Source organism: Gymnodraco acuticeps, unplaced genomic scaffold (genome assembly GCF_902827175.1).
Source record: "Gymnodraco acuticeps unplaced genomic scaffold, fGymAcu1.1, whole genome shotgun sequence".
Lineage (NCBI taxonomy): Eukaryota > Metazoa > Chordata > Actinopteri > Perciformes > Bathydraconidae > Gymnodraco > Gymnodraco acuticeps.
In genome coordinates, this window is record NW_022991154.1 from 2,520,078 (window position 1) to 2,546,776 (window position 26,699).

Sequence of the window (26,699 nt, forward strand, 5' to 3'; positions counted from 1 at the left end):
CTGCAAAATAATCAAAGATGAGGGGAAAAGGGATAGTAGTGCCGAAATAAAAGGTTTCTGCTATAACATAGTGTCATGAATCATCCCTTCCATTTCTGTAATTTCCTTTGAGAGCCTCCATCATTTGTCAAACGTTTAGCGGTATGAGTTAAGGTGTCATATGCGACTGAACAGGAGAGATGAGACGGGGATAGACAGGTCTTATTTAAAAAGGCTTTTCAGGAGAGGATGGAGGTGAGGCAGTTGCGCAGGAAATGCGACATCAATCAACGAGCTTACCCTTGATTTGCAGCCCAGGCTCCCTCTGTATTGAAGATTCATTAAACCGAAGTTGGGAGGAGAATATCATTGACGGGGAGGAGAAGTGTTAAGGGATGTTTGACCCAATTTGCCACGCGAGCCTTGTTTGTTCAGTCAGTCGTGCGGCGTCGCGCTTCATTTGTTGGCGTGGAAGGAAACACAAGTAAAAGTCGAGCCCCAGAAATCAGATAATGGTTGCTGAGGAGCGGTTGCAGGGAACACGGTTCCCTGAGTTCGGGGCAGTTTTAATGGCAAGATAAACAAAAACAACGCAGTGTTATCGCAAGCTCTGATGAATAATTCATTACAGTAGATTTATTTTCGCATCTACATTATTCAAAAAGGAACATAAACGTCCTGCTTGGTTTCTTTTCAACTCGTCTTTAACATTTAACAAGATCTATAGGTTTCCTTCCTTGATATGTGTGGGAGTGAGGAATAATCCTAAAATATTCCTCCTTATAAATAGTTGTGTGATACTGTAGCTCCTGGCTCTAGCCTTATGTCTCACTTCCGATTCTTTTTAAGAATTTAACTTCTTCCAGCTATTTTGCTTTAATCTGCAGCTGGTTCAAAGAAGTGAAGCCTGGAGAGCAACAATAAATACACAGAATGTTGCTCCCTTGGCCCCTTTTCAAGTGACTGGTACTTCCTGTACAATTGCATAGCTTAGCTTCCCTTAGAGAGTCTCAGTGAATATAACACCACACAGAGGATTAAATTCCACTTTCTTCTACCAAAGGTTGCCCTCTGTTCCCCTGTGGCTTGGAGTGACATTTTTTTCTCGTAGACACATAATTGCTCATTATTCTGATGCTATTTTCTTCTCGTTCCCCCTTTTCTCACTTATAGTAAGCTTATCCCTCGCTGGTTGACATTAGTCTGTGAGCCAGTGCAACAAAGTGGTCTTAATACATGCATTGAAATCCTCAGTGTATAAATAAACAGCCTGAAACATATCTGGGATGCAGATTTTTGCAAATCTACTATGCCGTGGTGATTAAGCCTGCGACAATTCTTGAAGGTGCAGAAAATGAGGCGATTCTGAAATGAAAGACGATTTTCATGAAACATTAATGCTATCTTGTAGGCCTACTTTTTTTCCTCCAGCAAGCAGAAAGTGCAGCCATTTAAAGCCCATTGTTGCTCATTCTGACAACACAAGCTAACACTAAGTGACATTTTATGCTGTTTTTGTGGAATTATTCATATGATGGATTTGCAGCATCAGTAACATGCTTTCACCTAACTGGTCGTACAATAATATTAAAGTCTTCATTTTTTTTTTTAAATAATGGATGTGCCTTAGGGTTAGGGTTATATATTAGTAGACCATGTTAACAGGATAAGTGCTGCTTTGCCCTGCAGATAACACAACGCTTTCCACCAATCTAAAATCTGTGCGAGAAAAGATGAGGCATAATCTTATTTAGATGATGCAGGTGTTTAAGTTATCAATTTATTAGCATAATTTCCTTGAATTATGTATTTATTTATTTTTTAAACAGCATTCATTAGAAAAGTACCTCCACTGGTTGAACAAAAAAAGATCTTATGTCTTAAAGTCAATGAGAAAATTACCCTACTTCCTATTATAACCCTGGTGGACTTTTTTCTGATGAGTTTATGGTTTCAAATGCTATTTTCAAGTATTTTTCTTAACAGCACGATGCTTTTCTAATTCATGCTTTCATTAAAAGCTAAATAAAGCTGATATTTGAAGGCGGTGCTAGCTTGTGATTGGGGCATGGTCCAGTTTTTGCCTTACAACTGTATTCCTTTCACAGTGTACTTTCAGTGTTCAGTAGTACTTTTCTCCACACATTTAATTAAAATACGAAAAAGAAAAAAGAAAATGGCGACGTCCAAAATGTCAAAACCAAAGTCCAAGCTAAAAACCAATGGGTGACGTCCAGTGACGCGGTGAGGTTCATGGCTGGTGAGGCACTGACTCTTTCAGAGTCAAATGTACAAATATTATATTTTGACCTTAATCGAAATATTCGGTTATTTTCAAAAGCTTTTTTAGTCTGATGCTTCGACTAAAGATCCCATTTTCATTACAATTGTGGTCTTACCTTGACTTGAAGATGAAGTCCATGCTATCCTTCTGGACAACAATCTCTATTACTTTTTTGTAAAAGTCCTCCTTATCTTCCTGTAGTTTCAAAAGTCTAGTTTGTTGTTTGCGTCTACCGCATAGACTGTGGTCTACCGTCTCTGCATAGAATAACAGAAGCAACAAGAACCTGTGGGCTCACTTGCGCCCCCTTCAGTGCGGCAGAGGTTATGGCTGCCTCTCCTGGTGCTTTTTTCATTGCCGTTGTATGATGAGACCAGCGAGCCTAAATATCATATAAACGTGAAATAAGTTATTTAGAGACTATGGATGGCGAGGATAAATGTAATAAAGGGATCTACAAACATTACATTGGTGACATACAGTGAGATGGTGCAGGCATGCGCTTAGGGCCGGCTTTCCAGCCAGTTTCTGTGGGGTGACGCATTCTGAGGTGAGGCAGAGCTCATCTGTGCCTCACCTCACCCACAGTAACTGGCTTGAGCGCGCTCACAAAATAAGTGCCCGCGCTACGTTAGTGCCCGCGCTCCAGCCAGTTACTGTGGGCTTACGAGAGGCAGAGCTCGTCCCTGCCTCACTTCTCATCGCTCCCATGTAGGAGTTGTAGCGGAGCTCGGCCAATTTGCTGATTTTGACTATAAAAAGCGATTGGAATCAAACAGAAATCACACTTACAACACAGATCAGTGGAGACATGTTATTATTATTATTACTATTTAGTTTTTCTTTAGTTGTTTTTCCGTTACATTGGAGTATGACAGGGGAGGCTCTGGTGCTCTGGTCGCTGGTGACGTCACTTACTAACTATGTAACTTTCTTATTACCATTCTATGTATATTGATTACTACCTGCTACTAATTTATTTAATAATATTATGATCTAGTTAACGTTTCTTATTAATTAGTCATGTGTTTAATATGTGCTCTGAGTTTCCATTTTCCTTCCAGTGTTCAATACCTGCTTTTGCAACAAAACTATTATTTCCCAAGTAAACCACATTTCAAGTGAAGAGTGTTCTTGCTGGAACACTTGTCCCAACATTACCCCGGTCTGCAGAAGAGACTCAGTTAAACTAGCAGCTGAGTAGTGTTCAATTCAGTTACAATGCCAAATACTATCTCCGGCTCTCACCTGCTCCAACTGTCAAAACGACACGTCCTGAGCCACTGCACTCGTGTGTTGGGCCACAGTGTAGTCTGAGAGTGGAAATATGTCAACTTTCCAAGCAGCAGTTTTCCCTGAACAGTGTGTTTGGCAGAGCTACACTTTCAGCGACAGAGTGCAATGTGAAGTTAAAAAAGGATGCCTTCAGGGCTCACTTGGGATTGTTTGCTTCCTGCTTGAATACACAGACTGGTGACGAATAAACAGAAACATAATAAATGCTGATGCTTCCAAGCAGGGCACCTGAGCTCCACGAATGGTTTGATGACAATGATGAATGATATATAGTATACTAATTCAATATGCTATGGCAATGTTACCAGATCTCACCTCAGTTGAGCATTTATTTATCCAGTTAGAATGTTATCCACGTTATCAGCCTTCACCAAAAGAAGAAACACAAGAAAAGGACATGCACCTCTATGGCTAGCAAATATGAAAGGAACAAAGGAGGCAGTCAGGTCATTTAAAGATACAGTAACAAACGGAAAACATCCGATCATGCAAGAATATAATTTGAAGAATCCAACCGTGAGTCCTTTGCCACCAATGTTACTTGTAATTGCAATGATTGGTAGCCAATATTTACTGCGCTTTGTTCAGTGTTTGTCCCTTGTGTCATAGCTGTTAGCTCACATGGTTACACTTGAGTACAAACAAACCTAAAACAGCAGTAGCATCAAATGGTGTACATTTTTCTCCCAATGTTCAAATGAAGTTGAATGACATTAGTGCACATTCTTGTGCACATTCTTACACCCATGAGGCTGGTGTTCCTGTCCCACAAGAAACAATACAGTCATGTTGTGTTTGTGTTCACAATGTTAACATGTCATTTTACAAATCTAGTTATTATAGTTGTGTTGTTTAGAACAAAACAAGTTATACAATAGTATGGTGCAATAACTTAAATGAGTTATAGCCCTGTGGCCTAACCCAAAATAAATGATGTTTACAAATGAGTTTCATAACACATTGTTTTCATGTTTTATACTCACTTTGACAACTAGTTGCAGTTGTCCAGTCTGAATTAGTATATCCATAACTCTAACCACTTATACTGTACGTGTATCAGTTATTGCTAATTTACAGTGACATGTTTACAGTCTATAATGTTCAAAAACTGCTTTATTTTCCTCAAACTGCCTGTTTCCTCTTAACCCCCAAAAGCATTAAAGGGCCCGTTTAAAATAGCATTCAAAATCGGTGACCTATGGAATATTTAAGTGTGCAAATGTTTGACAACACTATCCATAATGACACCAAGAGACTGCAGTTTATGTGGGAGGAATTGTACTCACCCTTCTGATAGACTTTTGAAAATGTACTAATCAGAAACAGCTTGTGGTAATCAAACACCTTGCTAATACACATTATGTGAGTTTTTCCAGTATAATTTGTCATCTGTCTGTAGTGCGTTTACTGTCTGTTGCCTCACTTTTCCTCCTTAATTTGGGACAACATATTAAAAGCCTATACAGAATGTGAAGCTAAGCACTGATCTGATGCCAATGAGCTTTTTTCCCTGCCAGCTTATAAACCTGCATGTTTAAGGATTCTGTGCACAACGTTGATCAGCGGAAGACAGACACAAACTGCAAAAGACTTTGAAAAGAAAAAAACTCAGCCTAATGGAAAACTGAAATAGGCATTAGCGTCTGCGAATTTATGAAAAATTACCATTTGCTTTTTCAACGATTAGTTTCTGTTAAGCTGATACTCCACCAGGATCGATCAATATGATAAGTCACAATTTTACTTAGCCACATTGTGATAAAATACCCTCTTCTATTATTTTGGTGGTTTTGTATTTCAGGCAGCTCTAAGAAATGTATTAATAATATTCTCTGAAGGAGCATTTAGACAGATAGGAGACATCAAATGGTAATGCTTGAGGGCATAGGGAAGTTCAGCGATTAAATAAACAAGTCACATCCTCAATGTGTGTAAGCACATTGCGTATTCTAGGAATGCCTTAAAGTGCAATTAAATGCAGCTGTTAGTTATTTCAACAGTCAGCACAATTATCTTGTACTCAATTATGGCACATTAATAATTCCCCTCCAACTGATCCATGTCATTTGCATATCATATTCTTGCAATAACTCTGTTATTTTCTCACTTTTAGGAACAAAATAAATGCCCAGTAGGGCCTTGGAAGTAGTGAAATATATAAAAATATTTTTAATTTTGGGGTCGATTTCTAATAGTGAAGGCTGACTGTGCTCACATGCTCTGCTCCACTGGGTTCTTTTTGCAGATGGTCTCATTGCTATGCATGGAAAAGACATCTTTAGAATTGCATTTGGTCCATTTTCCCCTTTAAGTTGGACATCTGTCTGTGTTGAATTAATCTGCTGATCCCTACGGAAGCTGCCGGGATTTTAATTAATTGTGTTAATGCGTCAAACATAAAAAGGAAAAGAATGCAAGTCAGTTACTCTCCCTCTCCCAACCATCTCTGTCTGACTGTCATGCCTAAAATGTGTATTTAAAAGACAATATTTAAGCAATAACAACTTGACCAACAGTCGACATGAAGTATTTTAAGAAGGAGACTGAAAGAGACACACAAGGTACATTCAAAGCTCCCAGCTACTTTTCATCCTCAGGTCATTCTGTGTTTAATTTCCTCTATGACCTTGTAGTTGTCAAAAGTAGATGTCAAAAGAATGACAACTGTTTTGTCCATAGCGGTAAAAGTCTTCCGTTTCCTCCCGGCTGGATACCATAGTTTCTGTCGTTAATCTAGCAAGGAGATGTTGTTCCCGTTATTGGACCTTTGGGGAAATATTAAAAGAAGACACCGTCATGGTGTCTGGCAATAATTCTCAAGTGACAGCAAAGGAGATGGATTTCCCTTCAGGTTGGCAGTTTATCTTTGCTGCCCGTGGAGCCTGGATATATTCATGCTCCAAATCAGGCTTTTGTCAAGGATGATTGAGCAGAGATTGCGAACAATCTAACCAGGAGCTCCAACCGAGAGGAGAGACTCCAAACTGTTCTTTTGTGGGTGTTTTGTCAGCACAAATATTGTGTTGATGTCTTTGAAGCTTGGATATAGTTGCAACTTTCAAGATGTACGTCAAAAGTTCCAGGATATTTATATACCTGCCTCAGAAGGTATTCTGTTTTTAGCTAACTTTAGTTTCTCAACTCCAACTTTTTACCAATTAATTTCAGTTGTATTCATGCAGTATGTCTCTTTGACCTTAATCTTTAAGGCAGCTTATTTTCAGCTTCATTTAGTTGACTTTCCACACTTGGGGAAATTATTATGGTCAGTACATGACTCCCTCTTATAGGTTTGCTGTTTGCTTGTTGGCAGTGTTACTTTTTTAGTTCTTGACCGGTATTTGCTGCTCTTCACATTTCTTCTAATTAAAAATCTGTGTAATTAAACCTATGGCAGCAGCTTCCAAAAAGTATGTTCTCAAGCTAGCCGGCATTTAACCTATGACGCACTAGCTCTTAGTACAGTAGGAAATAAGCCCCTAAACGGTTTGACAGTCCAACTATAGAGCCCAAAAAAGAAGACCTTGACAAATCCAGCAATGCATGCACAGTTTTTAAACCACTTTCAACAAAAGGCCCTCATGGCATGAATATATGTTTGCTATTTTTCTCAGTATAACTTATAGTTACTGTGTTACTGAAAGAATAACCAGACTGACTTTTGCTATATGGTCAGCTTAGGAATAGTAAAATATATCTTCTACACATGTTTGTACACATTTTTCTGTCTAGGTGTCCTTTTCTACAATGCAGAAGCGTAGACTAACACATTCGAGGGCATTGGACTCAATTGAACACATGTTGGCTTGGATATCGATTTAGACTTTAACACCAAATACTTGAGTCTTTTGACTTACATCTACTATCTATCAAGCCCAGAGATTCAAATGTATCTCATTCAAAATGTGTGCCACAAATCAATCCATTTCCTAAATCAACTAACATTATTAATTGTGTCAATTAATAATACCTCAGATCCACTTAGTTTGAACCAAATCTACAGCATCCATCAACGTTGCCGAAGAGGAAAAACAACTTAGAAAACAGAAATTGGGAAAGATGACTTGTTCAGGACTCAAAACTCAACGTAGGACTCAACTTGGGACTAGAGTGCAAATCATTTCAACTTATTTGTGAATTGCAAAACAATTACTTGGTCCTACTTCTGTAACAGTGCATCTTAATACTTCAACTTGTGATTAATGTTGGCAGCAGGCGAAACCTAATGTCTTTAGAAAATTGAAGCACTTTACATAAAGATGTTTTTTCTTATATATTACTGTATTCAGTCAACCCACACATTGACTCACAACATAATACGTTGGAATATATTTGAATCTAGAATTTGTTTTGACATCAAGGCAGAAAAAAACTGAGCTTTAATAGATCACCTAACTGGTAATAGAAAATAACACATTCAGCTTGAGTGTAGCTGTGTATCAGTTATCTGCCTGAGCAGCTTCTAAAGCTTCATTTGTGCCAAGAAAATTATTTCCTCCTGGCACACTGGCAAGCAACAGATCCTATAAAACTCTGTTAGGTGTGCTGTCATTTAGCTATTGTGGTATAATATGGTACATGCAATGCATAAATTCCACTAGAAATGAGCTTTTCTCTTACTTCTTTTTTGCTACACTGGTGTTAAGAGTTATGGTGATTCAGGCTTCTGCAGCAAGGACACAAGCAATGTTTACTGGGCTTGTTTATAAAGAAAAACAACAGCTTTTAATCATTCCGGACGGTCCCTGCGCACACAAGTCACTGCTACTGTCCACAGGCCTCCGCTTGTTCATATCTCTCCTCAAATAAACACTCATTTCCCGAGCAGAAGCCTGGTGGACAGAGTTGTCTGATGTGCGTCAATTGATTTTTCTCTCCTACTCCTACGTGGTTGAACTTGTTCTGAGTAAATTAACATTACTCTGAACAGGTGTGATAAACCGAGTCACCTCTCCGCCTCCAGATGGTTCTTCCAAATCTCCCAGTCATCACAGATTTTCTTTCGCTGTGTCTTTTGTGTGGATTGAAGCTCTCCAGTATGATATAAAATCCTAAACCTGCAGGAAAGCTCTTCATTGCTAATTATATGACATAGCTGTTGTGTGACAGATTGTCACATATACAATAATTCCTAAATGTCGCATTAAGCCTACATAAATAAGACGTCTATATCCTCTAGGCTGGTTGGTATAACCCTCTCTGAGTGCCAAACAATCAACTTCTGCCAACATGTTTGGCGCCCTTCTTTGTGTCACTGAACCGTTTCCTTATATTATACATGAGTTCTCCTTGGACAAGAGAAACTCATGCTAACCAAGTGTGCTTTAATCCCTCAAGCTGTAGTTATATCATATTCTACAAACCTCAGAGTGCTATGTATGCTCACACCAAGACTTTACACCTCCCGCTTGCTCAAGTTTCCTCTGGGAAAAAATGTTCTGTGGTGGAACTTGCTCCAAACTGTTCCTTCACCACATTGTCAGACTGTCATTGTGCAAACCGCACCCCTACAGAGAGTGTTAACAGAGGTGACTTTGACATGATTGAAGTAATCACACCTGGTGATAATAATCCTAATCTAGTTCTGTTTTCAACTTCGCCACAAAATCACTTAATGTGAGCTCCTATTATACAACTGTGACAGGGCTTTGTGTTGTGTGCCACTGATTAAGTGAACAAAGCCAGTTATAATGAAGGGTTACCTTTATAATCACCGGCAACAATTTGGAACCAATATCATGTAGTAATTTACTTTAATTTATGTGGAGAAGTTAGCATCACAATTATCATCAATAATACTATAAGCTACTTTTAATGAATAACTCAAACTTTTAAAAGGGCAGATACAGTATATCCAAAGGTATTCACCCTTGCTCTTAGCACAAGTTTGTAAATAGTTTTTTTTAGGAATGATTCTCAGGATGGCAATGTCAGTTGGTCGGACAAACCTTGGTAGAGAAAGAAATATCTCAACAACTATTGGATGGATTGCCATTTTCAGACATTCTTGGTCTGCATAAATCATACTGACTTTAGTAACGCCTACAACGTTGCTCTAGTACCACCATAAATTCCACATTTGTAGTTTTAAAAATAGTTTCTTGAAGACCATTAGAAAATATTTATAACATTGTGTAATTGTCTGTTAAAATGTCCTTTCATCTAGTTCTTAGTTGACAAAATATCGGCAACACTTGTGTTATTTAAAATGTGACATACCAACTCGCCTAAACAAAGTGGACATCGTAAACAATCCTGCTTAGCATCAGCATGTTAGCATTGTCATTGTTAGCATGCTGTCATTTGAATTCAATACTTAACCCCCCAACCCTAACCCTAACCCGCTAGCATGGCAGTAGACTCTTTGTCTTGTTGAAATACTATACCAAACTGGGATTAACAAATCAATCCACCACTTGCATTGATGTTTAGTTGTATAACAGCACATCAATAAAAAGGCTGTTCAAGGCCCTGGCAGAGTGATAACTAAAGAAAACCTTGTTATCTTGAGAAAGAATAAATTATTCAGCTTACATCATGTAACATGCAGCCTTGATTAGTTTAAGGGGCACTTGGCCAATTTCACATATCAGAGTCTCTTTACAGGCAACAACGAAAAATGTGTCTAAAGCATATTCATGTCACTTTGCGGCATGATTTGTCAAGGAAGCAGAACATATGGCATCAATAAGAATGACATTATATAGGTAGTTCTGATTCATCCATTTTGATACTTTTTGTCCATTGTGTGTTTGAAATTGTAACAGAAGTGACATTCGTATTAGATGGAGTCTTCTTTTAGCTGCATTTGAAGAAAAATACCCAAAACTAATTTTTTTAATATATATTTTATGCCAATCCTCTCATCACATGTACAGTAGGCATGTGAAGTCTTGAAACAATATTGCACACCCCATGTGAAAGTTTGCACCAAGCAATTACACAAATCCTCAGTTGCATGTATGATTCAATAGGACATGCTCAAAATAGATTTGACCATGTTATGGGTGTCAGGGGGCATTGTAATGGGGACAAACAATGTTGAGACAAATTTGAAACAAACTTGCTCATTAAGGTTTGCTCCAGAGATATCACGACACAGTTTCCAGTCCACGTCATTCTCCTAGTTAAGATGTTCACAATACATCTCAGAATATGTAATATGTTTATAAAGGGGGGAGAAGATTAATCTGATTCTGCTTGACAAGTCATACATGCTCTCCCTTTTCTTTTTCCTTTATCTCACCCTCCCCCTGTTTATTTTGAATGCCATTGGTGGATTACTCTCTCAATATGGATTATTGTTATGTTCCTTTGTATTTCTCCCTTTAGGTGACCGAAACAAGAACAGGCCCTCTTGGATGCAGTAACTATGACAACCTCGACTCTGTCAGCTCCGTTTTGGTCCAGAGCCCTGAAAACAAGATTCATTTGCAAGGTTGGGCATCCATAATTGAACTCCTCCAATTTTTGATGGAATTGTCACAGTGTCTGTTCTCCAGCGAGCTTATAACAGCAGCATGAGTGTCAGAAGGAGTTTTGCTTCAATCATTCTTTTTTGCCCATGCATGCTTGCAGAGTTCTGAAGTGAATCCAAGTAATGATTCACAATAAAAGTAGCGGCACTGTGCAGTACAAATACAACTTTAAGTGTATCTCAGCACATTGCATGTGACGCCAAGCATATGTCAAGCGTGGCAAGATAAAAGCAGAGAAAATGAGCGCCGTCGACACTTAGTGATTTACAGATCGAGTGTACAACAGCCATTTCAACTAATTTACTGCTATACCTGAAGAGCTCCGTATTCATTCAGCCATGTGACATTTCCATGTTTTTGTTCTTGCCTCAGGCCTTCAAGCCATTCTGCCAGAGTACCTGAAGCCAAGGTTTGTGCAGGCAGCTCTCAGCTACATCGGATGTAATGAGGAGGGCCAGTTTGTGTGCCGGGACAATGACTGTTGGTGCCACTGCGCCGTGGACTACCCACAGTGTAATTGCCCTGAGGTAGCTCTGAGAGCTATGGAGGCCAGTGTGCAGAAAATCAGAGATTCCTGGAAAATGGCCAACCGAGACTTTGAGGAGTCAGGTCAGTGTTTTCCTATTTGCACTCATTCAATAGCTGTGGATCTCCCACTGGCAGAAAAGTAGACCCCATTGTTAGTGAAGCCAATGGGCAAAGAAAACAATGAAAACATGGGATAAATTCCATCCAATAGATATATTGGGAATTCAACAGTACACAGAGGACTTGCTTGACTTGTAAATGTGGTAGATACATAACATTGGGACTTTAGATTATATACACAAGGCAATGCAAGGCAAGGCAAGTTTATTTATATAGCACTTTTCAACACAAGGCAATTCAAAGTGCTTTACAAAAAATGAAAGAGATTAAGAAAATGGCATTAAAAAGAAAAGCTAATAAAATAAACATTAAAAGAAAAAATACATGGATAAAAGTTACAGTGCAGTCAATTAAACATTTAAAAGAAAAAAAGTACATGGATAAAAGTTACAGTGCAGTCTAAGATATGAATAGTTCAATTAAAAGCAGCGACAAAAAGAAAAGTCTTCAGCCTGGATTTAAAAGTAGTCAGAGTTGTAGCGGACCTGCAGGTTTCTGGGAGTTTGTTCCAGATATTTGGAGCATAATAACTGAACGCTGCTTCTCCATGTTTAGTTCTGACTCTGGGGACAGAAAGCTGACCAGTCCCTGAAGACCTGAGAGATCTGGATGGTTCATAATTTAGCAGGAGGTCAGAAATGTATTTTGGGCCTAAACCATTCAGTGCTTTATAAACCAGCAGCAGTATTTTGAAATCTATTCTTTGACACACAGGAAGCCAGTGTAAAGACTTCAGAACTGGAGTGATGTGATCCACTTTCTTAGTGTTAGTGAGGACTCGAGCAGCAGCATTCTGAATTAGCTGCAGCTTTCTAATAGATTTTTTAGTGAGACCTGTGAAGACACCATTGCAGTAGTCGAGTCTACTGAAGATAAAAGCATGGACAAGTTTTTCCAAATCCTGCTGTGACATTAGTCTTTTAATCCTAGATATATTCTTTAGGTGATAGTAGGCTGATTTAGTAACAGTTTTAATGTGACTGTTGAAACTCAGGTCAGAGTCCATGACTACACCTAGATTTCTGGCTTTATCTGTTGTTTTGAACATTGCACACTGAAGCTCAGCGCTAACTTTTATACGTTCTGACTTGGCTCCAAAAACCATTACCTCAGTTTTATCTTTGTTTAATTGGAGAAAGTTCTGACACATCCAGTCATTGATATGTTCAATGCACTTACTCAGTGTTTGAATTGGAGCATAGTCTCCTGGTGAAATTGTTACGTAAATTTGTGTGTCATCTGCATAGCTATGGTAACTTATTTTGTTGTTCTTCATTATCTGAGCCAGTGGTAGCATGTAGATGTTAAAGAGAAGAGGCCCCAAGATGGAGCCTTGAGGAACCCCACATGTCATATTTGTCAACTCAGATGTGTATTTACCTATAGAAACAAAGTTGTTTCGACTTTAGATTATATACACAACACCAAAGTCCCAGTGTTATGTATTTTCAAAGCCACACATGTCTTTTACAAATAATGTATTGCATGAATGTTAAGCACTCTTATCTATTTTATTATATCTTTGTTAGACTTTGACTGAAACATCATTGCAAACAAATGGTTGACTATGTTGCAGCTTGATATAGATAAGTCATGATGTCATTTTATAATATCATTTTATATTGTGAAAAAGTATCTGCTTATTCAATTTAGAAAATGTTTTAATTTAGATGTGTGTTGATGGTGATGATGATTTATAAATGAAGTTGTAAATCCAATACAGCCTGCCTTTGATTTGCAACTATTTCCTCAGTGGCTTGATACAGGCAGTTATATTAAAGGCATCACTGACTCGGTAGCATGGACAATTACAGTTGTCACAACACCTCACACTCTTCCTCGCCACTCAAACAACAACCTTTGGCCACCATTTGAGCCTGGCTGTGTGCTGAAATTGTATGGAGAAAATCTCGATGTCCAGAAAATGAAAGGGTAGCATTTGCTGTAATGTGACTAGGTCAACAGTGAGTCAGCCAAATTAAAGTTTTTCAGTACCGTATAGGGGGGACGCTGTCACACCTCAGAAACAAAGCACAGTTGCTGTAATCTGTTAGAAGCCTATGATGTAACCTCTGTAACACTTTCACATTTTACAAGTGAACCATATTTTCTGTGGGTTTGGTCAAAACCGCAGCTAAATATTGTTTTGTTCACTTCAAGATTCCAGCTTTAGCTTTTTGCAAAGAGATTACATTTTTAAATCTGGTTCACACAATTGGATTTTACCTCAAATCTTAGATACTCAAAGAAATAGCTCTTTCTATTTTCCAGTCATTATTGAAACTGTGAGATGTATCCACAGGCTCTCAGGGCATCTTGCTGTTTCAGTCGTTTACAGCCCAGCCTTAAGCCGTTCTTTGTGCACCTCGATGGCTCAGTGGGTCATTACTGGCTACATGCTTTGGTACTGAGGACAATTTGATTAGCACACAGCTGGCAATAACTTAAGCAGCAAGGTGCCCTGAGAACTGTGGTTGCGGTGTTGTATTAAATAAAGAAAAATAAGTAAGTTCCTTTGAAAAGCCCTGGGGATCCACTTGTATATTTCATATAATGGAGAACAACTAAGATCAGCCGCAAATAGATTAGTTATCACAGTTACTTGATGGCGGACATCATTTGCTTTGACCTTTTACTGTGTGATGCTTTAATTTGGAAAATGTATTTATATGGATAGATCAGTATCTACAGTTTTAAAAGATGTCCTCACTACTACACTTGTGTTTTTCCTCTATGTGTTGTATAAGATATTGGTTGCCTACATTTTCCTCGAGATGCATACAGTTTTTATCTTTCTATATCTATACAGTTGCAGTATAGAATATATCAAGTCAGTGGGTACAACATTTACGGATCTAAGAGTCTATATGAATCTTACAATTAACCCAACATCAAAGACAAATAAATCTTTATTCGCAACCTTATAATTTAACAATTAAAGAAGAATCGGCAAAATGAGCATCTTGATACACATCGTTACCATCCAACCCTGATTTATATTTAACAATGCCCAGAATCTGTCTGTACTTGTGCTCCTCCAAATCTCCCAGTGTTTTCTATTTTTAAAATCATACCTAAAAGGGAGGGCTGTTAGTTTCCTGGGTTCAGCTGCTGACAAGATAATAATGGTGGGCCGAGAGTGAATTCCCTGGGATGAGGGATTGTTGTCTTGGTGATAAAATAATGGTCGAGCTCAGCAGTAACTCTGAGTTTCAAGCTGCCGCAGGAAACTGGACACTATGAATAGATATAGTAATAGTTTTGTGTACTGCACTTAGTCAATATATTCACTTGAGCAATATTTGTTACCATAATTTAAGCTACGATCTTGAGATCTGTGTAGCTTTTAATGCAATGATCATGTACTGCCCCCCGATGCTCCCTTGGTGACGTTGACTGAGCCTATTTCGAATATGTAAAGTTTATATGACCAAAAAACAGTGGATGTACATTTTCAGAGAATGACTAATTAAATGTAATAGGTTTTTTCAGGGGATTGGTTGACAATAGGAAAACTATTATCCATGTAACCCCCAATATGATGTTATAGTACAAATGTCAAAAGCTAACATCTGAACAGAAGTCGTGAAATCAAATGATTCACCCCCTGAGAATAGCTCTCGTTTCAAAAGGCAGGCCATGGAAAGCTCCCCCCAAACACTATTTTCATATATTTTATTACAAGCTGTTTAATCAACTTATTAATTTCACATGAACATGTAAAACACCTTGCATAATCACCAGGGAAGCCATTGGCACTTAATTGGGTTTATAATCAGATGCTGTGTTATCAAGATAACGTGAACTAATTACAAACAGTGCAGTCATTTTCTCATCAGTGCTGCACTTCACATTGATTTTCCATACAACCGATCATGACAACGATGACAATATTGTTATTGAGTGCCTTGGAATGTAATCGGTTTGCTGTGCTGTGTGAGCACTGGTTTTAAAAAATGGTTTTCTTGTTTTTGTTCAAACACAATAAGCCCTGGAAAACGGTTTTCCATTCATTATAGAGTAAAAACTCACTCACCCAGCCTTTTTGCATTAAAGTATGCATCAAACAGGTCACATCCAGTATACCCTAAAGCTCTTCAGCACAGATGGCCTCCACAAAATAATTCTCTCATTTTGGTTTGACTAAATCAGCCAAATATAGTTGGAAGGAGTTGGGAGAGTTAGTTTGGCGGAGTAGTGTCAACTCTAACATGTCATGTCCCCCTGCCATGCAGATGAGTTCCAGAACTTCGTTCGAAGGCTCCCCACATTCTACGCCCTGAACACATCGGCCATCCAATACTTCTGGAAGGCGGAGCCGGCCATCCACCAGCGCTACAAACAGCTCGAGCTCAGCACCCAGCAGCTCCTGAACAAAGCCCAACGAATCATCAACAAGCTATTCACCCTCAGCAAGAGGTGTCGCACTCAGCCCAAAATCATTATGCTGAGGGAGAGGTGAGAAGCTGATAAGTATTCCTGCTGACTTTCTTGTTAATTCGGATGTGCAAGTGTGTGTGTGAGGTTGTTCATGTATTAAGGTATTAAGCACAAACTCCCAAAGCCTGCTGCCACGTCGCGATTCCTTTCAAGCAAGCTCTGAACGGCAATGCTCATTTATTTTCTTCCGCACACGCTTCGCATTATGCTAATAATGCACACAATGTACTAGCGCTTTGATATTCCACCGAGGTCCTGCTAAAGTGTCACACCTTGATGACTTGGCTGTACTCCCAGCACAGGTCTCCTCTACATGCAGGGCATCAAAGCCACCCTCCTGTGAAATTAAAGTTTGCTGTGTTTTAAAAGAATATGCTAAGTTTGGGAGATGTTCCTGTTGGTTAACTAGCCTGAGATGAAATCATGGACAAAACAAGTTTTCCTCGTATCCTCAGTACATCATTCAATCATTTTTTTTCCTCACACAAAGTCATATAGTCTGCAGACTCCAAGCTTATGAAAAAGAAATGTGATTTAAGCAGTGCTGTTAATGCAGCCAGGCTCATTTTAGGGGCTATTTCAGGTGAAAAACTCTGCAAATGGGATGTTAGCTGCATCAATCTCATCGCCCAACACCAAAGGGAATATAAACTAGTTCATTATTTTTCCCACATTTTCCCATCACTTATACAATCATATCAGACCAAACATATATGCACAAGATGGATTGTTAACCTCTGCTGCTTTAACTCCTTTCTTGTTTAATTTTTAACATAGCAAAGACCAATGCTTTAGTGTGAGATATTAGGATGCTTCTAATGATGTAAAACCTGTTTGTCCTTATTTCCCTAATATACTGCATCAAGAGTTTAGCTACCACTGGACAAATTGCAAGTTTGGTCTCCTGCATCATGTATTTTAGGGTGATCATGTTTAAAGGTGCAAATATTTGACACAATGGACACCATCTCTCTCTTTGGTGGTCATGTGTTGTCTCTTTGTAGATGTGTTGTGTGACTTTGTTGTCATTATGTGTTTATATGTGTATTTTGCATCACTTTGTGGTCATTAGGTATCTCTTTGTAGTCAGTTTTCATTTCATTATTATTGATATGTGTATCTTCGCCTGTACATAATTAGGTCGCTCACTAATCCATGTATTAGTAGGACGGATGGAGCGGTTATACAAATAACCGTTAGACATAAGTAACACCTAAAATGGACCAATTCTACAAAGGAAACGTCATCTGAAAAGTCTGAGAGAGGACACTGTGAAATCTATCGGTGAGACTATAGCCAGGCACAGTGAGAAATAGATAGATAAATGTGTATTCATTACACCGTTACTTTATCTCCTCTTGGCACCACAGAAGAGTAGCAATGCAACACTTGTTTATCTTTCACACTACTTTTTGTATACCTCACGTCCCCCATTTTCCCCCATGATTCTGAATGGATCACAGCAACTCTTATCTAGTACACTATGATTAAATGAGCCAGTTATAGTCATTCACTCGGCAGTTTTACCAATGAATAACATTTTCAGATCTGAAACCAAGAACATATATAATTGTTGAAGCATATATTAACCTATAACCTACCTAATATTGACTTATATTCCTTTGAATGTTGTAAATTGCCTCACTTGTGGTTCAGCATTGTTAACTTATCTGTCTTCTAGTCTTTTTGTTAGGCTGTGTTTTTGTTTGTCTGGTTTGGATTAATTGTTTACAGTTTTCATTTGAAAGGGTTATTCTAGTCAGATGCAGAAAGACTCCCCGTTCAAAAGCAAGTGCCAGTATATATAGCACTATTTAATCACAATGAAATAAGATGATGCAGATATAAGTGACGAGTAAGTGATGAGCTAATAAAAAGGCACATCCATAAGTACATCTGCATTAAAATTAATATAAATCTCAACACTTCAGCTTGAGAGTATCTAGAGGGAGCAGATATAAAAACATATATTGGGAGTGGGACTAAATACTTCAACTGGATATTTTGGATCCTGCTGTGATGTAACCTGGTGCTCTCAAAAGATCTTAGCAGGAGTCCATTAGTTCATTAAAGAGATTCACATCTATGAACTGTGGGAAATCATTTATTAACTTTGCATTTAAAAGATCTGCACACAATGCTGTGCTAAATGACATGTCAAATGTTGACACGGTCTGTAATAATAAGCCATTTTACTGTTTAACACGTAAAAAATGTACAATGAGTTTCCATATTCTACAACATATTTCCCTATAACCTTGCATTTAAAGACCTTTTTAATAGAATATATATTTTCCTTTTGTTTGAAAAGAAACGTTTATGTATCTGCATCAGTATGAAAATTAAGGAAAAAGGGGAACAGAAATATGATATGCTTATGACTTATCCATTTTAAGGGTTCTACAGTAGATTAACTCCCTAGTCTGGAAATTATAAAATAGTAGTAATTTTTTCGGAAGCTGCACTGTCTGAAATTAGAAGGTGTCAGAATATCATCGATGGAGCCGCCATACTAATGTTTTTTTGGTTCATTAAGCAAACAAATATTGCATCTTCTTTAGGGGGAAAGTTTTGCTCACTAGTGGAAATTGAATATGTAGCAGAAGGAGAAAGTTAGTGTGACGCATTGATCAGTGTGAAATGAGCTGGCAGACAATGAACAGATTGCAGAGTGAACACCCGGCTTCTCTTTGGCCCACACTGCACACTGCGTCTGCACGACAGTTTACATGTCCTGCAGTGCTGACACAATGCGCTTTATGGTGGTGGGGAGGCTTCCTCTCTCTTGCTGTGCACAGCTCACGCTCTGGAGGTGAGATATGCACAGCTGACTCTAACTGATGAGTTTCAGAGGAGCTGGGTAGTGTTAACACATTGTATCCACTCAGGGTTCACACAGATCCTTAAAAAGACTTAAAAGGCATTGGTTTAATGAATCCTAAATGGTGTTAACATTCATAAAATCAAACTTCTCGCAAAACAGTAGGATTGCATGGACCATTTTTTAAATACAAATGTTAAATCTAAAAACCTATTAAAGGGGCCCTATTATGCACATTTGTAGGTTTCATAATTGTGTTTTACTGCCTCTGCTCAGTTATTTTTGCCAGCGAGAGCCCAGTGATTGGTCTGTTGTGATTGGCAATCTCAACCATTGAAAGATATCCCGCCCCTTAGCCATTCACAAAAAATATGTTGGAGTGCTGAAACGGAAGTTTAACATAGTGATGTCACTATGTAGCAAAAGTATACAAAGTACTATAAATTAGGCATGTTCTGGAAGGGGGGAGTGTGTGGGAGAACAACTTGTGAACTTTGGGATTTGGGAAGACCCCAAAAATTATATTAGGGCCCCTTTTAAAAAATACATAATGCCTCTTGCTCACAGATATTTAAGGCAGTGGAATATAAGACAGTGTTTCTCCAATGTTTGTACTGCTTAATAAATGCAGCAAATCAGACTCATTCGCAGTAATTGGAGTCTCAGATTGTAAAATGGTTTTATGTTTAAAATACAACATACAAATGAATTGAAAATGCTATCTGCTTGTATGCAATTGTACTTCTATCATCACAAAGCATACAGTAGTATGGTGTTATCACAATTAACTTGGTATGTCTATGCAATAATGATGGGTTCTGGTAGCCGAGGTATTAATGTTACTTTGTAATACAGTTAATTAAAAATGATTGCATTCAAATATGTTGTATAAAATCAAACAAAAATGATTATTCTATTAGAGGACATTCTGTGTTCTGCACTGATTAGCTATGTGGAGCAGTTTTCAAATCAGAGCTTCATATACAATTTATCAAAATGCAGTCATTAGTTGAGTTTGAGCGTTTTGTTATAAATGAATGCAAATTGCTCTCATCTGTTCTACTTGGCCATGGCATGCTGTGTGCACACACATGCATTTGAAAGTTTTCATTGTCTCATCACATTTTAGTAAATAAAAGTCAGCACCACACACTGCTATAGTGATTATGTATGTGTATAAATGGGAAATGCACTGATGTGGACCCTATTTAGAAGTGCTTATGTTTGCTCTAAACTGGGTTTGTAAAGTTGTGAGAATAAACGTGGCTCACTTTCAATGACTTTGATCTAATATTCATCATTAAAGATACAATTCACTGTGTGTTAAATAGTTAAACAACTGCTGGGAACAATGTTCAAAAATACATTTATTGAATGTAAACTACTGATACCTGCGCCTTTGTTTGCCCTAATTTCATTTAGCAGCTGCAAATGACCAAACTAACGCAACTGCTTACTCTGCACAAGAACAAAAGGGGGGACTCAGAAATATGACAGATGTGGAACAAAGTGAATGAAAAGACTGATCTACAACATTATATTCTTGGCATGTTGGCCATCTGCTTTCTTTTTTTAACAAAACAAACCCTTTCTTTTACAGCATCAATCAAAGTGTAACAACAAAGCAATCAGAATCCAAATAAAAATGAATTGTTCTGCTATGAGATTTATCACACCAGGAGGTATTGTCATTTGATGAAGCAAATTAGCTAACTTTTAAGTGCTAAACGAAAATATAGAGTTAAGGACTGTTATTCTTTAACATTACATCTTTAGGTTTTATATATCTGACCAAAGAATATGTGGGCAGAGATGCCAGAGAAGCATTTGTTGAAGGATTTTATGCCTTAACCTCCTGGGACCCAGCCCATTGAAAATGTCCACTGTAGTGGACATTTTGTTAACATGCATCTCCTTTTACTCTTTTGAGCTACTCTATCAGTCCCTGATGTACTGTACAGAGGACATCCTGGTCTTTCCAGAGATATGTCATTGGTTAAAATTGCATGCTGGGAAGTTCCTCTTTCTTTTCATCCAAAATGGCTGGCATACGAACAACACAATTGTATAGAAGCAGTAGAAGTCAAATATTGTTGAATAATTGTAATTTTTACAATGAAAATCATATATGTTCTTGTTTATTAACATGTGAGGAAATATATAATTAGTTCTGAAAGCAATTAAATAATTCAAGTTTTCAAATAACAGCCCTTTTATAAATGTCCCTTCTAGTGGACGTCAGGACCATCTTCATGGACTTTATGACTCAATATTGTTGCAGGAGACGGAACTGAAGCAGACATTTTCTGTACCAGAAAGTTCAGGGAGATTAAGATTTTGAGCTCTCAGATGATGAGAGAGATGAGGATTTCACTCCTGGGATAAAAGAGGGTCAAGAAGAAGGGGGGGAAAGATGCAGGATGCTCCATGAGCGCACAGATAGATACATAGAGACAGATAGGGACGAGCCATGGCCCCCTGTGGGCCAAGAGTAGCACGTATGTCTTATTGTTGTTTTATTTTAAGTGGAGCCATGAAAAATGAGAATTGCCTCAGGAATGTAAGCTTTGTTTCTATGAGCATGGTCAAATGGAGACAACATCCATAAAACTAGTCAAGATGACCCTACAGCCCGTGCTGACTGGAGTCCAATGAGGTACTTTCCCAGTACATTGACTACAAAGTCTTTGAAGATCTGGAAAGATTCACCAAAAAACAAGCTAGTTTTGTATTGACCAAATAAACAGCAATGTTCAGATCAATTACTTATTCATGTTTTAAATAAAGGTGAATATATTATTGTATTAATATCACTCTATAACCATACTACGTTACATAGTCCATCTATTAATTTTGGCTGTCTTTTCAAACTAATATGGTCCTGATGTCCTCTACAGTGGACATACTGTAACATTTTTAAATAAAATAAAATAAAAAAAGTCTAAATTGCAAGATGTTTTTGTAACCCTAAATAGGTAGGAAATCACACAAAAAAGGAAATTGGAAGACACTTTTTTTCCTCGGGTCCCAGGAGGTTTTATGTATGTGGTTCCGAGCAATGGTTTTATTACATTTGATTTGAACCTTTTATGGATGTGTAATGAAAGTAATTGTGTGTTGACAGAAAGAGAAAAGAGAGAACTTGATAATTAAACTCAAAATTATATGTTATGTTTTTAATTAACTTGTTTAAATATAGATTAAAGAACAAATAACAAGAGGCACGAGATGAATACTAATATAACATAAAATGAAAGAAAATAAAAAGGAAAACGTGTTCTTACATTTTTGTTTTCATTTAAAAAAAATCCCATGTAAAGTTAATACTCGTAATCATGTGGTTTTGAGTAGCTTATCTTGTATTACCGGTAAATCTTACATACTTCTATTTGTGTTTAACAGGCCCTTCACCTACTGGCTGAACTACATCCTCTCCATCATGTACTGCAGTGAGAACAACCACATCGGTTCCTACCTGCAGGACACCCGGAGCTGCTCCTGTCCCTACGAGCACCCCCCCTGCCAGGGTGTGATCCCCTGCACGGTGGGCGAAGGCACCTCCTGCGCCTCCTGCTCCTACGAGAACCGCTCCCGCTGCGCCACCTGCAACCAGGGCTACATGCTGAGTCAGGGCCTGTGCCGCAACGAGGTGCCCGACTCTACGGATCACTACATCGGCTTCGAGACAGACCTGCAGGACCTGGAGCTGCGCTACCTTCTGCAGAGACGTGACAACCGCATCAGCATACACGGGATCTTTGTCAGCAACGATGTCAGGCTGAATAACTGGTTCGACCCGTCATGGCGGAAGAGGATGCTGCTGACGCTGAAAAGTAATAAATACAAGTCAAACCATGTCCACATGCTCCTGGGGATGTCTCTACAGATCTGCCTTACCAAGAACAGCACTCTGGACCCCTTGCTGTCTGTGTACATCAATCCGTTTGGGGGGAGCCACTCGGAGAGTTGGATCATGCCTATTGAACAGGACAACTACCCAGACTGGGAAAGGACTAAATTAGACCTTCCCTATGATTGCTACAACTGGACTTTGACTTTGGGCAACAAGTGGAAAACATTTTTTGAGACGGTCCACTTTTACCTGCGCAGCCGGATCAGAGGGCCCTCGAGTACCGGGAATGGAACTGTATATTATGAACCCTTGGAGTACATGGAATCGGGGAAAAATCTCGGCTACATGAAGATAAACAGCATCCAGGTATATGGCTATAGTATGCATTTTGACCAAGATGCGATCCAGGACTTGATTTTACAGCTTGACTACCCTTATACTCAGGGATCGCAGGACTCCGCTCTGCTGCAGCTGCTTGAGATCCGGGACCGGGTCAACAGGCTCTCCCCGCCCGGAGCTCAGCCTCTGGACCTTTTCTCCTGTCTGCTGCGCCACCGGCTCAAACTGTCCACCACGGACGTTGCCAGGATCCAGGCAGCGCTGCAGACTTTCAGTGCCAAGCAGCCCAACTCGTTGGAATACGAAACTACCAAATTATGTAGCTAATAAGTGGGCAGGCGGCCAGGTGCACAGATGGCGGAGCAGTTATCACACAGGCATGATGACGGTTGAGAGCAATTCTGGAGTCGAGGAAGGAGACATTTGGGGGACATTTTTGTTGTCGTCATGGATCTCAAGAGTGCATTTTAGATCCTCATGTCAGCTTTTCGTATACATTTGTACAACATTGTAGATTTAAGGAGCACCAAACTTGCCTCATACTGTAGCTTTTTTCTTTCCTCTACGGATGAAAATAATAACTTTGACAGTTGATAGTATAAGTTTCAATCTCTGCCATCACTGATATGTTGCCAGTGTGATGACGTTTGTAGGTTGCACACATTTAAATCGCTCATGTACGTAAACAAAAACTTTTGCTGAAGAATTACCCAAGCAATGTAAGCATCTCACAGATATAAACATCTCAACACCAGCATGTTTTTTTGTTTGTACTTTCCTCATCACATTTACTCCCCCCCCAGTACAAAGATAAACATACATCCTTGTTTTACTACTATTGAACTCCCTTTTTAACCTGGAACATGATGGGCACCTCATTGTTTTTAGCTTTCCATTTAACAATAAACTTTTTAAACTGTACTACACATTTTTGTAAGAAAATGACAAACAACAACTCAATAAACAAACAAATAGACAATGTATTATTCCAGATGTGCTGATAAAAACGACACCATGATCACAATATATGTTACATGTGCTTTTATTTTTATAATGCTGTTTGTGAAAAAGTAAAAAAAAACAAAAAAAAAAACAGTGTCTATAAAATGTATAATACAATTTGTTAATACACTAAATAAAAACATTTTTATGTGTGGTCTATAGATGGTGTACTTTTCATACAAGAAATACAAGGACTTTTTCCCAGCAGCTTGATAGCAGCAGCTCGTTAAGGTCGTTAATAACACCTGTGCTTTTTCCGCTATGGCACATCACTGTCTGTCGTACATGGTCACATTTTATAAAAAGCATTTCAGATATGTTTCTGTTATTCTGAGGTGCTTTCAAATGCATCTGGATCTGTTGTCAGGCTACTGACTATTCAAGGCCAAACATGCAAATGCAAAGGCTTAAAGGTCCCATGTCATGCTTTTCCAGTTATTACCCGTCCCCTTGTGTGTTATGAAGGTTTGTATGCATGTAAACGGTCTGCAGAGTCAAAAACCCTCAAAGTACACCCTGTAGCGAGTAAAACTCTAACACAGAAAAGACCTCCCCAAAAGCCTCGTTGGAGATTTCTCATTTTGACATAGGGATGGCCAGTAGCCACGCCCAGAGCTATGACGCGATACGGTCATGCGGTACCCGGAACCAAATGGAATCCGTGGAGCCGTCACGTTACGTTCGCGGAGCCGTTACGTTAAGCTCCCGCTGATTGGTCCAAATTGACCAATCCACGGACTTCCCCACACACACACTCAGTGCAGGCAGATCTGCTGATTTCTCCTCCCTGGCTGCAGGCTGATAACAAACAGTTGGGATCGCGGCGAAATTCGCGTATCTGAAGCATTTGAAGCTTGGGGATTTTTTGCGACCAACGCGACCAACAACCAATCACATGAATCTCCCGCCCCTGACATAGAAAGCAATAGCAATGTTAAAACGAAGTAAACTGGATATAAAATCCCCAAACAGGCGAAAACCTACCAGTTTCACCCACTGTCTCTGCCACATCCCTCCATGCCTGGTTCCTCCAGTTTGTATCCCGGTAAGTTAATAGGGAATGGTCATAAAGAACCGGGTGATTTGCTACCGCAATAACTAACTTCTCCTCCATTTTTAGGAATATAGAAAATGTCACTCCCAGCTTGCACGCGGTTCGATTGCCTAACGCATGTACTGTCAGATTTGCATAAACGGGATTTGATTGGCTGACGCTTCCACCTCAGCTTCAAAAGTTGAACATTGCTCAACTTTTGAATCCTCAGATGCCTGGAAATCTCCGCTTTGCTTCCCATAATGCAGTTCGGCGAAAAGTGAGGCAAAATGACATCACCCCATTCAAAGTGAATGGGCAGAAGCGTTGGAAGATTTTGTAACGCCCCCAGTGAGATGATAGTGAACTGTTCATGAACTTGTCATGAGAAGTTCATGGAAATTCCGTGAACCATATTCATGAACAGCTCATAAACAGCTCATAAACAGCTCATAACAAAGTTGATGAACTGTTCATGAAAGTTCCATGAACATTAAATGGCACTAGGGCAGTTCATGAACTACTCATGAAACTCCTGTGCTGGAATGGTTCATGAACAATTCATGGATATGGTTTTAGGCAGGTTCATGAACAATTCATGAAATGGAGTTTTCAGTGAGTGTAGGGATATTCAGTATTCAACCAAGAACATTTCAAGAATTGTTCATGAATTAACCATGGTTCATGAACATATCAAGAACTGTTCATAACAACTTCATGAACAGTTCATACCCAGTCACTGAATATAATTAAATGGCTGGCTATGAACTGTTCATGTACATGAACTGTTCATGAACCATTGACTGTGGGTCAATTGGCAACCATAGAAAACAACAATTATGTCAATCACAATGGAACTTTATTCAAATTAACAAACATACAAACATACATGTATACAGGTGGAGCACTACAATGAATCCTATCACTATTTGAAGCACAGTTCTTGACACTGAGCTGCACACATTTTTTTGTTACGGGTCCCAAAAGCTTGGGTACCACAGCAACAATAAATGATTTCTGTAGAAAACAGAAAAGTGCAGCAGCAATAATTATACACAGGATCCGGTTGATCGTCTGGATTGCTTCTTATTCAAAATTCAAAGTACACAGTTACATTCAAATAGCTGTACTTTACAAACATCACATTTCTCCATTTAAGTTATCCGTCTGTCACAGTCCATTACTGTATCTCAAGGAGAAATTCAACATAGTCAATATAAACACATAACGCTATCAAATAATACTTTCTATCAATATATCTATCTTTACCAAATGAGGAGTTCTTTTCCAAAACACTATATATCCATTTTAATAGTTTTCAGTAAAATGACATTTTTTACCTAGACTCACACATTTTGTTAATATTAAATGTATCCTGTTAAAATGGTTTGTTGGCTCAGTCTGAACATATTGAACAATGATTATTAAATCAAACAACAATATTTTTGATTAAATCAAAGTTTTTTATTTTTTTTTTTTCAAAACGCTATAAATCCATCCATTTTTTTTAATTGATGGTTTATGTC

At 38.6% G+C, this 26,699-nt stretch overlaps 1 protein-coding gene across 3 annotated transcripts in view; it reads left to right on the top strand.

The window, feature by feature from the left end:
- LOC117560590 (BMP/retinoic acid-inducible neural-specific protein 3-like) overlaps positions 1-24,231 on the top strand; it is an 83,140-nt gene extending 58,909 nt beyond the window's left edge. For all 3 annotated transcript variants that reach the window (XM_034237516.1, XM_034237514.1, XM_034237515.1), the window contains 4 exons: positions 10,892-10,997; positions 11,410-11,646; positions 15,921-16,143; positions 22,349-24,231. In XM_034237516.1, coding sequence (XP_034093407.1) covers positions 10,892-10,997; positions 11,410-11,646; positions 15,921-16,143; positions 22,349-23,465 — 1,683 coding nt within the window. In that variant the 3' untranslated portion in view covers positions 23,466-24,231. The remainder of the gene's footprint in view (positions 1-10,891; positions 10,998-11,409; positions 11,647-15,920; positions 16,144-22,348) is intronic.
- The last annotated feature ends 2,468 nt before the right edge of the window (positions 24,232-26,699 follow it).